Source organism: Podarcis pityusensis (genome assembly GCF_964106645.2).
Source record: "Podarcis pityusensis genome assembly, chromosome: 16".
Taxonomy (NCBI): Eukaryota; Metazoa; Chordata; class Lepidosauria; order Squamata; family Lacertidae; genus Podarcis; species Podarcis pityusensis.
In genome coordinates, this window is record NC_138041.1 from 18,464,697 (window position 1) to 18,482,376 (window position 17,680).

At 44.5% G+C, this 17,680-nt stretch overlaps 1 protein-coding gene across 5 annotated transcripts in view; it reads left to right on the forward strand.

Annotated features, from left to right (window-relative positions):
• LOC308464732 (SLAM family member 5-like) overlaps positions 1-17,680 on the forward strand; it is a 43,065-nt gene that overhangs the window by 13,320 nt on the left and 12,065 nt on the right. For 2 of the 5 annotated variants that reach the window (XM_080984283.1, XM_080984284.1), the window contains exons 2-6: positions 6,552-6,899; positions 7,351-7,617; positions 10,496-10,540; positions 15,338-15,448; positions 16,845-16,883. In XM_080984283.1, the coding sequence (XP_080840409.1) occupies positions 6,552-6,899; positions 7,351-7,617; positions 10,496-10,540; positions 15,338-15,448; positions 16,845-16,883 (810 nt within the window). The remainder of the gene's footprint in view (positions 1-6,551; positions 6,900-7,350; positions 7,618-10,495; positions 10,541-15,337; positions 15,449-16,844; positions 16,884-17,680) is intronic. The other 3 variants (XM_080984285.1, XM_080984286.1, XM_080984287.1) reach the window with 3 other exon arrangements.

Consider the following 17,680-nt stretch of genomic DNA (forward strand, 5'->3'; position numbering starts at 1 on the left):
GAGACGACTGAGGGGCGATATGATAGGAATCTTCAAACATCTGAAGGGCCGTCGCATGGAATAGGCTTGTGAGACAGGACTTGCCTTGCAGAAGCCAAGTGCTTGGTTCTTGTTATGTACTAAGCTCAGAGTATATTTCAGTTCTTTTGTCTTTAACAATGCTTTCCACCAGTCACAAAAATCCAGCATTTCATTGCCTGGTAACAGATATCAAGTGTGTTGAAGAGACGCAGACATTTCCCCCCATGATGTAGAAGTCAACTGTCTAGGCTTGGTCTTAGAGGTGGGTGAGCTTGGTGGTTGCCCAGGGTTTTGAGCTACAGCTTGTCCTTCAATTAGGTTTAAATGTTTCTATTTCAAGGTCCACTTTGTTGTCTCTTACTAGGTAAAAATCAGTGGAACTCAGCATTGCTTAGGGCCAACAGATACTATAAGCAATACATAAATAATAATACAATGGCTTTAAAAAGTCCACTGGATACCTTTTTAAAAATTTATAATTCTCCTGTATTATTTTTAAGGATTACCAAAAAAAGGGTATCCTGTCATAAAGAATGATTACCAAAATATAGGAACTGGTGCAAAAAAACACACACATTAAAAGTAAAACCAAATTGCTAGGCTTAGTCACATGCTACAGTTCTATATTTTGGGGGCAATGGTAATTTCCAAAGCTAAAAAAAGGAAGACATTTGAAGAAGATACAGCTTGAGAAACTGCAGTTCATGGTGATACTCTGTCCCTTAAAGATTAGTTCCCCCCGCTCCATAAAATTTATATGCTGCTTAATTGTGAGGGGGAAACCCTCAAAGCGATTGCACTGCACCACTGAGGGCCAACTTCCTGTAGCTGAAGAGGCTGTGTCAAAGCTCAGGGAGTTTGCAGCAGGAGTTTGCAGCAGGAGGAGTTTTGTGCTGAGCATAAGAAATAATAGATGCCTGCAACTAGGGCAACTTGTCCCAGGCCTTCCTTGGTTAGTGTGCGTGAGTGAATGCCTCTGAAAATGTCCAGGCAAGGTGCCACTGGAGAGTTTGATTGCACATGTAGAGAACTAGGGTGTGTGACTTCCGGGGTGACGCCATCGGTAATGGCGGATTCCCTCTGACTTGGAGGGAATCGGCTCTACGGAAATCGGGTCTGTACCGCTACGGCGCAGCGGGGACCCTTCAAAAATCACAGGCGGGTGAAGCCTGTGACCGTGGGACTCGGCGGGCACCGTTTGCACCCCCCCAATTGGCAAAGGAGCCCGGCAACGGGCTCCGGAGCGGAGCGGGGAAGTGGCGCGGTTCTGTGAGTCGTCTGCTTCTTCCGTGGAGCGAAGCCGCGCAGCTGTTGCCGGAGAGCGCTGCCTTTTTCCTGGGACAATTTGGCTGTAAAACAACGATCCGTGAGTAGGCTAACTTCGGAATTAAGGGAACTTTACAAATTTTATGAATAATTCGGCGCCGAAGCGGAGAGGCATAAACAGGAAGTCTGCCTTCCGTTCTTGTAAATGGAGTAAAGCAATGAACTTGAAAATAAAACCCCAAGGTGGCTGTCACCGACGGAAGCGAAAGCTCTGAAAAAGCTCAATATGGAGGTCAAATGGCCGAAATATTGGGAAATTTTAGAACAAGATGGAGATAGATTGAAACTGCAGAGTTTTGAAAAACTAAAAAACAAAGTGCGAGACTGGCTTCATTATTATCAGATAATGGAGGCATACAATTTGGACAAGAAAATTGGCTTCCAGGTGGAAAAATCAAAATTAGAAACAGAATTGTTAGAACCCAAACTAAGATTTTGTCAAAGATGTATAACTTGCTGTTGAAATGGAATACTCAGCAGAAACGGTGAAATCTGCTATGATTAAATGGGCACAAGATGTTGGACATAACATAATGATGGCTGACTGGGAACAGTTGTGGACCACAGGTATGAAGTTTACGGCATGCAATGCCTTAAGAGAAAATATTATGAAAATGATATACAGGTGGTACATAACCCCAGTCAAGCTTGCAAAAATCTACCATTTGCCCGATAACAAATGTTGGAAATGTAAAGAAACTGAAGGTACATTCTTTCACCTTTGGTGGATGTGCCCAAGGATTAAGGTTTTCTGGGAGACGATTTATAATGAATTAAAAAAGGTATTTAAATATACCTTCTTGAAGAAACCAGAGGCCTTTCTCCTGGGCATAGTCGGCCAATCGGTGTTAAAGAAGGACAGAACTTTCTTTATGTATGCTACAACAGCAGCAAGAATACTTATTGCAAAGCATTGGAAGACACAAGACCTACCCACACTGGAAGAATGGCAGATGAAAATGATGGACTACATGGAATTGGCGGAAATGACTGGTAGAATCCGAGACCAGGGAGAAGAGTCGGTGGAAGAAGATTGGAAGAAATTTAAAGACTATCTACAGAAATATTGTAAAATTAATGAATGTTAGAATGATGTTGGATTGAAGTTAAGTGGTTTCTAGCTGTAATGGTATAAAAGAATATGGAAAAATTGGATTTTCAATACGCAAAAACTCAATGCTATAATATATTAAGATTAAAGATCAGGATAAAATAAGGAGGGAAAGGAATTGCTGAACTAATAAATTGAACTGGAATACAAAAAAGGGAGGCATGAGGAGTTCCGGGAAACAAGTAAATGAAAGATAAGTGATGAAAAGATGGAATTGTTTTTAACTGGTTTTTTTGTATTTTGTATTTTTCTTTTCTCTATTTTTTTATTCTTATCTATGTAACCTTTTCTTTGAAACTTTAATAAATATCATTTAAAAAAAAGAGAGAGAACTGGGGTGTGTGGATGAAGAAATAGCAAGCCTTCACTAGTTAAAAGTGATCAGGTTGTCTTTTCTTGTACTTTTTGGGTACTTCTGAATAGCCTCTTTCATATATTTAGAGTATCCATTTCTTGAGACTTGAAGGCTAGTATAACTGTTTTGCCCTAAGAAAGGAAGTCCAGGCAATATATTTGGTTTAAGCTGAATCAGCAGTAAAGGCATTTCATGCACCAAAATGCTCACAAAGGTTCTGCAATTTCACCCAAGCACTGCTATTTGGATAGTGCTAGCAAAGGGTCACAATTGTGTACTTGCTGCACTATATTGCTCTATACTGCACTATATTGCAGGAATGATAAAAATCATCATCTCATCTGTGTTGGCAACAAATTCTTAACAACATTTACAAGATTATTTAAACCTTTTCTGTCTGCTTGCAGTGAATTGGAATCTTAGGAGAGTTCATTTCAACTTTCATAGTGATTTTTCTTCCAATTTTTGTGGCATATGTACATTCAGGGTGTTATATATTGACCTGATGCTTGAGGAAAGCTCTTTCAGATGGCTTTGGAGTCAGCTTTTATCTTGGTGAATTCAAGAGATGTTAAGTTTTAGACCCAAGCAGGTCAAAACACTAGAAGAACTCACTGAAAGGGCGAACGGGTGGATTCCAAACTGTGCCCACAATACAATCTGATCCAATAAAACAATGAATCCTTTCTCTTATCATCAGAACAGTTGTCTAGCTTAACTCCCATATAGCACTGTATTGAGTATTTAAACAGTTTTCTACAATAAAACTACAATAAAACTTTTCTCAATAAAACTTGCAACAACCCTATAAGGTAGGAATAATTATAACAACATTATCAATGGTAGAGTGCAAGCAAAGGCTCAAGGTCAGTCTCCAGCATCTCCAGGGAGGGTTGTGGAAGACTCTTTCCCGAAACCCTAGATAACTGCTTCTTTAAAAAACACCCACTATGCAAAAATTCACTTATCCAAAAACAGGGAATTAGTACCCACAGCTTCTGTGGTTGAGAACACATCAGAAATTTTTGTCAGTGGAAATTGTTGACTGGCTAGGCGGATGGAAGTCATTGACTCATTAGACACACGCTCAGCTAACGAGCAATTTCCAGGGAATGCATTGTGTTTGTAAAGTGGAACGTGTGTGTAGTACTTCGTTTTGCAATGACTAGCTCCCTCACTGGCCTTGCGTATGTCTTCAGAGGGTTAAAAGGTGGAGCACAGGGAGACGTGCAGAACAGCACAAGGGATTTTGACAGATGGACGCCCCACCCACCTGCCACTCATGTGGTGTCATAATTGCAAAATGTGATTGGCAGCTGAGCAGCCCTGCCCACCTGTCAAACTTGGTCCATGAGAATGATCCTGATCTGACCCTTGGGGCCACAAAGATTCCCACCCCTATCTTAGGCTGGGTTTGTTTGTTTTTTACCAATGCATACTTTTGTAATTGTTTTTTCTGTTACGATATTCTGGAAACTGCCCTCAGGGTGCTATAATTCGTGCTGGGCAGTCTAAATAACTAGATTGTTTATGCACCATCCCTTTCGTAATGCAGAAATGCTGCTTCCTCTTGTCACAGAGCAAGGAGGAAGTGATAAGTTTCCAGTTGAGAAGCACTTTTGTGTAATCACATACTCATTTAGCAACAGTTCTCTTTAACTTGCAAAAGATGAGATTTTAAAACTCTCTCTCTCTCTCCCTCTCTCTCTCTCACACACACACCCTTCCCCCTGCCTGCTTCTTTTGTTGTCTGCCTGGGATATTCATTATGGAATTGTCGGCAGTTCGAATCCCTGCAATGGGGTGAGCTCCCGTTGCTCGGTTCCAGCACCTGCCAACCTAGCAGTTCGAAAGCACGAAGTGCAAGTATATAAATAGGTACTGCTCCGGCAGGAAGGTAAACGGTGTTTCCGTGCACTGCTCTGGTTCACCAGAAGCAGCATAGGCATGCTGGCCACATGACCTGGAAGCTGTACGCCGGCTCCCTTGGCCAATAAAGCGAGATGAGCGCCGCAACCCCAGAGTCGGTCATGACTGGACCTAATGGTCAGGGGTCCCTTTACCTAATTTATTTATCACATGACCAGAAGGGCAACCGAAGAGGGGTCCCAAATATCCCCCAGCTTTGCAACTGAAGTGCCAAACAGCAGTCCATGGGATGGAGAGGGAGCACAAATTCATTCTTCCCCTCAGGGTCCAACTCAGAAAAACCAACATTACATCTGGTGGACTTTTAAGACTATGTGACATATTCACTGTATGGCCCCTGGTTGAATGTGAGCAGAAACAAAGCCCTAACCAAAAAAGAGAAAAAGAAAAAGAAAGAGGGGGAGGGAATGAAGATTGGGTTGCAAATTGGAGAAAGGAATATGAAAAGGTGGGGTGATTAGGGTACATCTTAACCTTCACTTGAGTCAGTTTTTCACCCTGAAAACGTAGGTAAGTGTAATGAGTATGGGTTGCTCGTGCGTAAGTTGCCGCCTCTCCTGGCTATGTTGCCTTGTTTAAACCTTTCTGTCTGGACAGCCCTTCACTTCGTGGCTGCCTCAGTCGCTAGCAGAATCCGTCAGTGGGCGTTTCTTAAACCTTTTCCAACATAAAAGTTGTTTGACACCAAGTCTCCTCCTACTCTCCCTGCGCGGAAGCCTTCTGCGCAGGGAGGGCGTGGGTAGCGGAGGACCCGTGCTCTCCCCGCTGGTGTCCGGTGAAGAGTCCTGGAGTCCTCTCGCCGATTCCATCTGCCCCCCTTTATCTCTGGTGTTGCGCTGATTTGCTTCCGCATCTGCTGAGCTGCCTCTCTCCCTGCTGGGCCCTTCTCCAGCATCATTTGAGAGCCTCCCCTCCGCCTCTAGCTCCGATGTCAGTTCCCTGACAGTAAGCAAATATTAAAGTCCTCTCCATGTTTATTTCAAAGACTGGCATGATCAATTTCAGCAGGTATGGATTGCAGCCTTAAAGGCAAAGGGGAGCCCAGAGGCTGCCAGTGTTGCCACAAAGCCTTTGGCAAACTCAGCCTCAGGGTGCTGTGGGGCTGCATTAATTTCAGTCCGTCCATCCCCACCCCCCTTGGGAGGGCATCACTGGGCTCTGCCATTGGAAGGCAGGCGGCACAGAGTCTTTCAGGGTCTACAAGGATAGTCTGCCACACAGACATTGAACACACATCTTGGGACAGGGCTGGGGAATTGCTGGAGTTCAGTTCCCATCATATGACCACAGGCTTGAGTGTGGAGGCCCAGAATGCCCACTCTGTCTCAGGTTATCTGGGAGTGGGGAGCACTGCTCAGACACCGGGGTGGTGTGCAACAATATAATCCAAGTCATGCTCCCAATCCTATAACAATAATTACATTGTCCTCAAAGGTCCTTTCTGCCAAATGTACATTAACCGTGCTGGGGAGAGCGGAATAAAAAATCAAAAAAGACCAGACAGATCAGTACCCAGCAGATTTTTCAGGGAATCTGCTTTCAGATACTGAAATGGGTTACTGGGATGGTGTGGTACAATTGGGGAAGGGCTGTGGCTCAGTGGTAAAGCATTTGCTTTACATGCAAAAGGTCCCAAGTTCAATCCCTGACAAGTTCCAGGAAGGCTGAGAATGTCTAGTTGGAATCCAGGACAGCTGCTGCCTGTCAGTGTGGACAATATTAGGCTAGATGGACCAATGGTCAGACTTGACATAAGGCAGCTTCCGACGTTTCTTGACAGTTTCTTCCTTCATTTTCTTGACCATGCAGCTTCCTCTGGTGAAGAAAATGCTGAGAAAATGAAAGGAATTCTGGGAAAACCTGCAACTTTCCTGCTGAACACTTTAGAAGAAATCCAAAAGGTTTCCTGGGCTAGAACTAAGGAAAAGCAAGCTATTCAAATTTTTGTGGCAGCGATTCCACGAAAGGATCCAGAAGAAAGATGTGATCTCACTGACCAAATTCTAGCATATAGAGGGCGGCTGAGTGTCTCTGAGAACTGCAGAAGGTTACAAATCAATAATCTAAGTCAAGAGGATTCTGGCCCATACACAGCACAGATCGGGATAGCTGATGACAAAGATCCAATAACGGAAACCTTTACCCTGATGGTATACAGTAAGTATTCTAAACATTTCAGGCACCCAGGATGGGGCTCTGATTGAAGCACCTTAAGCCTTGAACTGGCTTTCACGTAGAGTCACAAATGATAATAGAGCATCTCTCCTTCAGTCCCTGACCCTGTGAAAATAATTCTGGGCCTGCATCCACACCAGGGCCCTTCTGCACTGATGAGGCCTGCAAGGAGAATTAAAATGGAACTCTAATCCAGACCCCCCCACAAAAAAACCCACCAGGGTCCTTCCCCATAACTAAGATCTCATATTAACTCAAAATTATGCCTCATTAGCTGTGGCTTAACAGGTTTTTGAGGTGATGGTGCACCCCACAAGAGCTGGAATGGCAGTTTCCTCCTCCCTTTCCATTTATTTGCAACTGCCTTATTTGCCATTTCTGCTAATTATTGCTGTTTTGTATACCATGTCTCTCTCTCTCCCTTCCTGTTCAGAGCGTTTATTGGAGGCTGACCTGGAGATTGTCTGTGACCCAAAAGATTATCGTGGTGGGAATGGAACTCTGCAGCTGAACTGCTCTGCAGGGAGCTGGGAAGATGATGCCACGTTCAGCTGGGCCCCAGCCAGCATGAGTGAATCCACTGGGAGATCTCTTGTCACCAGGCACAATTTAGAAGGCAATGATTTGAACTTCACTTGCAAAGTAGAGAACCCTGTTAGCACAGCATCCAAGACAGTGTCTTTCCAGAAAATTTGCCGTGGTAAGATTTTCTCTCCATTTCTCTCTTGGCAGAATTATGCCTCTATCTAAGCTAGTCTTGCAATCCTATTTGTTGATGACATGCTGATCCAGACTCGTGCTTGTTCTTTGTCCAGAATGTAGGGATCAGAGATGTTTTCCACTTCTCCCATACAGTCTAGGCACGCATCCAGTTTTGCCCTTACCCAGCTGCTATCCCCTGGAAAACCTACTCTTTAGCAATAAATTGGAGCAAATGTTAATCTGGAGAAAATCTGATTGGTGGTTGCTATAATTCATCAATAAAGATAAAGTTTCCTCAGGAGAAAGCAGCAGGGCAAGGGCAAGTCTGATGGGGGCAAAGACTCAGAAAATGTAGCAAAGTTCCCAACTGGTTTTGCGGAATTAGAAATGTTGAGATGTACCAACAAGAAATTTGCAGTGGTAAACTTTTTATCTATTTAAAAGAGGCCTAGAAAGACAGCTCTCCGTTCTTTTTCTATGTAGAGTCATGCCTAGTTTTACAAACCTGTTTGAAGGTGACCCAGCTGTGAGGACTGAGGACACAGGGAAGGTAGCAAAACCTCCATTGTGAAACATTTCAGCCTTGAAGGGATTTGGCTGCTTTAGCTTATAAACAGAAACCCCATAGCAACAATAATTCTGCAACTGGTATGCAACATGACAATGACAAAAATATTGTATTGCAGTGCTAGCATTTGCATAATTCGTTTAGCTTTTTCTAATCATGGATGGGGCAATGGTTCCCACACTGATCACAAGAAATCTTAACTAGTCTCCTTAGATTTTGCCAGGCCTTTGCCCACACATATAACATTAAGGACTAGAAACTTGCTTTAAAAAAAATGAAAGGAATAAATGGTAAGAATCTCCATATGGGGAATCATTTGGAGTTATTTCATTTGTAGAATCACAGAATACCATTTGGTTCAATTCCTGTTGGTGCAGGACACTGGTGCACTGTGACAAAGCTGTAATAGGTACTGATCCAGCCTCTGTTTCAAAGCCTCTAACAAATGGGAGTCCACTGCTCATGGGGGATACCAAATTTCCCACAAAGCTTCCCTCCCCCTGCCAAAGGTAAAGATGGAGGATAAAGCCTCTCTCACTAAGCACGGATTAGGGAGTAATGTGTCCTCACTACAAGAAAACCTAACAAATTGACAGCCAAATAATTAGAGAAGCCACCTCACACCCACCCATGAGATGACTGTAAAATACCAGAGTAAAGAGAACGGAACACTCAAGAGCTCTACAGGAATATAAGTGTGTGGTGTAGCTTGTGAGTGAGTGAGATTCAGCTGCATCAGGGCAAAAAGGGGGCAGATCCTAATTTAAACCACCATTCCACCTGTTGGGTTGCCTTGGGGCCTAGGCAGTGGGAGCAGCCAGGGTTCGATAAAGCAGAAACAGGCTCATCTAAGACTCAAGTAGCTCAGCTAAACCAAGCAAGGCGATTACGCTGAAAAAGGAAGTGTGGGTGTTTTACAGTCACGCTCACACAAATTTGTGTGCGTATGTGTCATGCATGCAAGAGCGAGTGAGCAAGCGAGGAACTCACTAGCTAGCTACTTCCTGTGAGCGGATGTTATATCTGTGCTACCTGCAATGGAGGGTGGGGGGTTTACACATGATTCATGCATACCCCTTTAAAAAGGCCCCTTCCCACAAACAGAAGCTTGGCTGTGACTGCTCTACTCGACAGGCTAGTGAGTACGATTAGGGGGCTTATTTTCTTAAGTAACAGAGGAGCTGCGAACGCTGCGACCCTCCACCTGCAAATGGAAATAATGCAGCCAATGCAACACAGAATGTTCACCTAAGATGGGCCCTTTCAGGCCTGGGGGCCAGGTGCAGACACAAGCCTCTCTACCAAGCCCTTAGGAACCTCCCCACACAAAACCAGCCACACACCCCTTCTTCCTCAGGCCACATCCTTTGCTAGCCCTGCTTTGCATTGTCCTCGAGGGACTGAAACGTGCCCTTCAATGGTGCTTCTTGGGCCACATTCACACCATGCCACTTTAAACAGTTATGGCTCCCCCCCCCCAAAGCATTCTGGGAGCTTTTGTTTGTGAAGGGTGCTGAGGGTTGTTAGGAGGCCCCAATTCCTCTCCCAGAGCTACAATTCCCACAGTTCCCCATGAAGAGGGATTGGCACTTAAACCACCACACAAAAGCGTAGCTCTGTGAGAGGAATAAGGGCCTTCCCCACAGCTCTCAGTGCCCTCAACAAAATGCAGCTCCCAGAATGCTTTAGGGGAAGCCGTGACTATTGTGTGCTTTATATGTATGATGTGAATGTGGCCTTGCTTGCCTAGATGAAGGACAGGGAAGGAGTATGTGAATCTGTGTAGATGCTTACTCATGTGTAGACCCCATATTTGCAAGCTACACAACAACTCTGGGTCTGTAGAAACCTGCTACATCAACGCTCTTAAGCCTGCATTTTTTGGCACCAATGTTTTCAAGGTCTGAGGGCTGCCTGTACATTTTGACAACTCCCTGCTCTTCACACTGATTCCAGGAGGTCCTGCCTGGTTCATCCTCTGAGGACCCTGAGACCGGGTTAGGTCTAAGCTTTAGGCTGACTAGTAGTCAGAAACAAAAAAAAACCTCAACATTTTATGGCTTTTACTGCAGTGGGGAGGTCAGGCATTCTCTAAGGCCCTAGCAGAAATCCCAAGAGCTCAAATTGCTGATCAGCATATCCTAACTAAGCAACACAGACACTTCAATGGAACAGTAACGTTCCTTCCAAAGGCAGTTTTCCGGTGCAAGGTGCACAGAACTCTTTTTCCAAATCTTTGCCAATTTGCCTGATCTCTCTTTCCAATCTGCTCTCTCGCACTCGCTCCCTGTCCCATCGGCTCGTGCAGAGCACCAAGAGACGACACCTGGGATGTTGCCCCCCCGGCAGACTGGTGAGCTCCACTCCCTGTTCTTTGTTGTTTGTGCCCCTTCACTTAAATCTTTGGAAAATCTTGTGCTGCCCTCTGTCTCAAGGGGTCAGTCCCCAGAGCGGGAAAGAGGGTACAAATATCCCCAAGTGAGCCAATTCAGCCACATGTTGTTAGATACAGGACAGGGGCCAGGAGTTAGAATCTCTAGCCAATGTAACTTGTGGTCATGGATAAATGCCTTCCTCAAGATGACATTTACATGGAATCTTTTGTGTCATGCCAGGTGGCATACTGTAATGTGATGGGATAAACTGTAATGAACAATATAGTTAGCTTTTCTGTGCCTTTATGCATAGCCATTGTGTTGGAGTGCTTTGTGTGTGCATGTCCGTTGTTCGTTATTTTAGGTGTGGGGATGGGGGGGATACAGTTAAATGCTTGTACAAGAAACAGAAAACTGCATCCGAGAATATTATCTTTCAAATGCAGCCAACTGGTCTGCCTTGATATGCTCAGGAAACAGCAGGCACAGGAGATGTGTGGACATCTCTGATAAAGCTTAGAGCTCAGGCGCTGCGCTATACTATGAAGCTAATTCTGGCATCGCCCAAACAGCTGGGCCAGGTGTGTTCCGGGGAGGGGGGTACAGAGAAGAGTCATATGAGAAGAGGTTAAAGATAAGCTAGCCTGCAGGTTTCCCAAACCTGGTACCCCCAAACATCTGAGGTCACAGTCCTCCAGCAGGATATTAGCAAAGCAAATATCTTTGCATAAGGGGTGTGTGGGCACCAAAGATAAGATACTTCTCCCTCCCCCCACCTCACATGCTCTGCTGAGGAGGGCTGAACCCTGGAGAAAGACAGGGCTTCAAGGGAAGTTCCATGTAGAGTACAATATCCGATATTATCCATTATTAGTTAATTTGCCCTATTATACAGTGACCTGTATAATTTTTGAAATGCTTGTTGAAAAATGGAAGCAGGAATGCCCCAGAGAAATGGTTCAATTTCATCTGAGTGAGACTGTGTTTTGTAGTAAAAGCGGAGCCAAACCAAATTAGAACAAGGATGTTAGATTTATGGCTGTGAATTGTTTCAGAGACTCTGGGTTTAATCTGAAGTTGGATTAGCTGATCTCCTTTCCCTCTCTCTCGCTTACATCACTAGTATTTGTTATACTACCATTAAAGGTAAAGGGACCCCTGACCATTAGGTCCAGTCGTGACCGACTCTGGGGTTGCGGTGGTCATCTCGCTTTATTGGCCAAGGGAGCCAGCATGACTAAGCTACTTCTGGCAAACCAGAGCAGCACACGGAAATGCCATTTACCTTCCCGCTGGAGTGGTACCTATTTATCTACTTGCACTTTGACGTGCTTTCGAACTGCTAGGTTGGCAGGAGCAGGGACCGAGCAACGGGAGCTCACCCTGTTGCGGGGATTTGAACCGCCAACATTCTGACCGGCAAGTCCTAGGCTCTGTGGTTTAACCCACAGCGCCACCCACGTCCCTATACTACCATTATGTCTGTATAAATATATTGACTGCATTATAGTAATCTCCCCGTTAGGTTAACAGTGAATGGGCTACTGTGACCAGCCTATCCCAGTCCAGTAACCTCTGTAGCTGGAAATAGGGACCCTGTGCCAATGAGGCTACTTATGACTTTACTGGCAAAGCAATATCCTGGAGCCCCTCCCAACCCCCCCCCCCGAAATGCCTGGTCCTTCAGGGGGCGTGCAGTCCCATCCAAAACAGGTATGGGGAATCACCCACATACCAGTGTAGCTCCATTTACAGAATGAAAGATTACACAGCAAGAGGCTAGGTTTTTTTTAATTATTTAATGCTAGTTGTTTAAAAGTCCCAAGGAGATTTAAAATATATTAAGTGATATATTAAGGTTGTTGCAAACCTCTAACACTCTCACTTGTACTGTTAAGTATGAACTACACTGCAGGGGTGCATAACAGATTCTAGGATTTCTCCATTTGTTTCTATGGGGAGCGCTCACTTCCATCCCTGGGGATGCAGTTAGAAATAACTTAGTAGCATGAACCAAGAAATGGCCTATCCAGACAATGAGATGATTCATTCTGTCCTTTCTAGTATCTATGTGTCTCGTTCTTTCCCTTCTTTTTCCACATGTTCTCCATTCCATTCCCCCTCCCACCCAGTTGCCATTTCCCCCCCTCAGTCCAATTAGTCAACATTCTTTGCCATTGACTTCTCATTGGTTCCACCTGTTGCTTGTTGCTCACTCTGAGCCCCTCTGCTTCTCACTGTGAACCCAGCAAGATGGTGGCCTCCATGGAGATTGGTTAGCTCTGTGCCCACCCTCTGTCCCTTGTTGCATCCCCCACCCTCCCAAATTGTAATTCTTCTTCATCTCTGTGACTTATACCACATGGGTTCTCTATACCACCACTACTACCAGGAAGAGGGTGTCCATTGGCCGAGCAAGACAAGAGCCTTCTCCTAACCTAGTTAAAAAGGAGGGAGCATTAACTCTTACCTGCCGCCACCAAATTGCCCCCCTTCAATCTCCAGTTTCCCCTGAGACTCTATTATGCTACATTAAATGCTGTTGCACACACCCCAGTCTTCAAGCAGGGGTTCCTGTGCTTACCCAGGCTTTGGTTTCCTTGGAATGAAGGTCAGTGGAAACCATGGTGTCTTTGGGATATATTATTTTATTTACACATATATGCAACTTCAGCATAGGATGTAAGGACTCACAGCATCAACACCCCCCAAAAGATCTTGCTTTCCCATTAGGATTCCAGCAAAGCCCCAAAGCAGAACTTTGGGTCCCGCACAGAACAGACATGCCTGTGTCTCCAGCTTCCAGCATCAGCCAACCATTCTCTCTCACTCTTGCATACACAGCCTCCCTTGGCCTGCTGTTCTCCATCCTTAGGATGATATGGCATCTGACCCAATCATCTCTATGGCACCCTCTTTGAACATGTAAATGGCAGTACTTAATTCACCAGACAAAGCTATTCCATTAACAAAGGAAGTAGCCAGACCAGGTTTTGCCTTATAGATTTTAATCTGACAATCATGGGATCACAGGTTTGGAAGGGACTTGTGGATATTGTTCAGACTGACTCTCCCCGACCTATAACAATAAGAGAGCACATTTAACATCATGTGCAGTGTTGCCCTAGCAGAATCTGTTGCATGCCCCCAAATCATTTGCAGTATGTTCTTTGTGCCTATTCCTTACCCTGCATGCCTAGAGAAAGGTGATCCATGGACCTTCTTCCTCTGTGTGCTTGCAAGGTTAGCAGGTGATGTCATTGGGCATTCCATACCACCAGAAAGCCTGCTACAAATGCGAGAAGTGGTATCTTTAGGATATATGGTTCTATTTACACATCTATACAACCTGAGCATAGGCAAGAGTGCCTTACAGCATTAACCCCACAACAGATCTTACTTCCTCATTAGGGCATAGCTGTCAACTTTTCCCTTTTTTTGCGAGGAATCCTATTCGGAATAAGGGAATTTCCCTTTAAAAAAAGGAAAACGTTGACAGCTATGCATTAGGGTTTCAGGGGACCCCCAAAGTCCAACACAGAGCAAGACATGTCTCTAGATACCAGCATCAGCCAACTCACACACACAACTCTCCCAAACACAGCCCCCTCACCCCATTGTTCTCCATCCTAGGATAATCTGGCATTCAGGTACAGTGGGGAAAAGCCCACCCATTTGTCTCTATGGCAACGGAGCTCACTTTTTAAAGATGCAAAGGAACTGGCCTGACAGGTTTCAGCAGGGTTCCACCTATAGATTCTAGCCTCCCATACACATGAGCACAGGTTTGTAAGGGACCCAGGGTATTATTCCATAACAAGACAAAAATGTGTATACTGGGCCAAATTGTGTACAAAAATACATATAGTAGGACTGATGTGCCCTAAAATGCACACAAATGCTTATGCACTGCAATTTTTAAAATTATTGCTATGGGGCAAAACAAAAGATTGGAAAAAGAAGAAATTGAGAGAAACCATAATCAACAGATTCAGCTGTACCTGGGCAGGGTTCACCTGCCAATCTTTTGTGTGTCATGAAGCATTTAAAAGCAAAGGTGATTTCTCCCTTCACAATGGATGTTATTTTCTTGTTCCACAGCTGTGTTATTTTATGTATTAAATGTCATTATGTGTACTCTATAGTACAATAATACTTAAAAAAATTTTTTTTAAAGACTTCCAATTAAAAAAATGTTGGCACCTTTGCAAAATGGCACCTTATGCCCAAGGGTGGGCCCTTTGTAGACTGGGGGTGTTGGGCTATAATCCAAAGGCGCTGTCAAAGGTTTGAGATGTCACAGCACATTTTTTAGAATAAGTTTTCCTTCTTTGTATGGCAGTTATTTACTTTTATTCAGTGCTTTTTTCTGGGGGGATGCAGGGGTGCACGTACTCCTAAACATTTTGTGAATCTAAGTTTGGCCTCATTGAGGGGCAGTATTTCAATATGAGTAGGAAAATGAGAGTACCCTAAACATTTTTTTTAGAAAAAAGCACTTCTTGTCCTCCACCTAATTTCATCTGCCACATTCCTTTGTCAGCCTAAATCAGAGGTGGTGGGGGTGTTCTTTTATTTTTTTTAAAGCATACGCTAAAGATCAGATATTACAGTGAATGAGTTGCTGACATAAGAATAGGTTTATTCAGAAAAAAGTTATGCAATTTAAGTAGGCTTAGGAAAGCCCTTGTGAATTAGCTTCAGCAGTATTTTCGCAATTCTATCATTACTAATGGAATTACTAAATTATATTGTTGTTTGTTTGTTTGTTTAAGAAGACGAACCTACTGGCAGCACCTCTACGGTCATAGGGTGTATCTTTGCAGTGGTAGTTGTAATCACCATCACCTGCGCTGGACTTTTTGTGTGTTGGAAGAAGAAAAGAGGTAAGGGGTTTCACACAACTATCTGAACCGCTTTAAAATTCCCTGTTGAAAAAGTGAACGAATCTAAACTAAGAGAATCATAGAATTGTAAAGCTGGTCATCTAGCCCTCACAGAGATACAGTTCGCTGGGAAGAAGGATTGATTGTTAAACCACTCAGAGACGTAGCCCTGAGAGAGGCCACTCTTGATCATGGCCCAGAGCAGTTGACACCCATCAGCCATCCATTGGGCTAATCTCTTTTTTTATATATGTAATATTTTTTATTAGTTTTACATAGAAATTAAGAAGCATAACAATTCAAAAAGAAAAAAGAAACAAAAAGAAAAGGTTCTCTCGAACCTGCAGACCTCCTCCCTCCCTCCCTCCCTCCCTCCCTCCCTCCCTCCCTGGGTTCCATTTCTAAATTTTATTCTTGCATCTATTAAATATCCATAGCATCCAAAATTCTTGTTACTTTACAAGCGTCATTGTAATTCCTGCCAATGATTTCAACTGTTTGCAGTGGTCTCTCAATATGTTAAAAAGTTATTCCAGTCTTTCACAAATATTTGGTCTTCCTGGTTTCTGATTTTTCCCATCAATCTTGCCATTTCGGCATATTCCACCAGCTTGGTCTGCCACTTGGTACTTTTTCTTCTTTCCATCTCTGGGCTGAGAGCATCCTTGCTGCTGTTGTTGCATACATAAACAATCTTTTCTTTTGGTAGTTCCACACCTATGATTCCTAACAGAAAAGCCTCTGGTTTTTTTAACAAAGGTTATCTTAAACATTTCCCCCCCAGTTCATTATATATCATTTCCTAGAAAGCTTTTACCACCCCTCATGACCACCACGTATGATTAAAAAGTACCTTCCTTCCTTTTACAAGCACACATTTGAACTGGTTCTATACATCTCAATCCACCTGCTGACCCCATTGAGCCATATGCAGTCTGACTAGGGGAATCAGCGAAGTCCCGCTTGGATTTGTGGGTGGCACAGCCCCAGGGGGAACAGGGAAGGTCTTCCTCTCCTTTCCTGCCTAAGTGTGAAAGTGCTGTCCCTGCTAGGGTTGCCAGCTCTTTTTACCAGACCTTGCTCCTCTCCCCGTTGCATCTCCTTGCTCTGCAGATAGTGAACAGCTTTACTGGCTGGTATCTGTGTCCAACATACGATAGCAGACCAAGCAGGATTTTCTTTCACCCTGGTCAATTGGCATCACTTACCAACAAAGGGATAGTTGTACAAAGCTCAGTGCTACTTGGCACCAGTGGCTATTCCACAGGCTCCTGCATGAAAAACAGCCCTGCAGCAAATTGCTGAAGGGAGGGGAGATCAGCATTAAGACATCTGTGCCTGCTTTTGTTCTGCTCACTTCCCCTTTTTCACTTTGTTTTTTTTTCCCTTTCCAAAGGTTCCCACAGGAAACAGCTGGATTCTGCACGTCAGTCAGGTAAAACAGCCGCCCCTTCCTGCTTTGACAGTGCCCATCCGACCCCTATAGGAAAAGTGGGCAATTCCTCTTCTCATGATCCTAGAATCTGTAGTCATCCCATGTAAAATAGATTCGCAGAAGATTCAGGACAGGCAGACAAAGGATAGTACTTTGCCGCAAAATGCCTAATTGATTCATGTCCTTCATTGGGCTAGTGGCTACTACGAGGGGATTAAGCAGATTCCTGGAGGCAGCCTGTCTCTGAATCCCCCTTGCTGAGGGTCGGAAGTAGGCAGAGGGCTGTCGCACCCATGGCTTGCTCATGGGCTTCCCATAATGTGCATCTGGTTGGCCACTGTGAGAACAGGATGTTGGATTAGACGGGCCTTTGGCCTGATCCAGCAGCCAGCTTCTTAGGTTCCTAGAATAATTGTGGAGGAGTGGTGCAGCAGGTTTTTGCAACTGGTCTCTGCACACTTCAGCCAGTCCGTTTAAACTTGCTCTCGTTTCTATCAAGTGGGACAGTTCGAAGCACACTTTTTGGCTTTGAGCAGCGAACAATTAATAGATGTGATGATCAGCGAAGTAGACTTTCAATCCCAGGTTGAAATATGTCTCCTAATTACTTGGCAGGTGGAGCTACAGATCCCTGAGTGAGGCGAAGGGCCCTCTGCACACACATGCACCCCTCCAGCCTTTCCCCAGAGCTGGCTACGAGTTTCTGCACACTGTTTGAAACAGGATGTCCCCACCACCCCGCTGCCACCTTCCCTGTCTGACTTGGTGCTCCCTTGCTCCCTCACATCACGCACCCC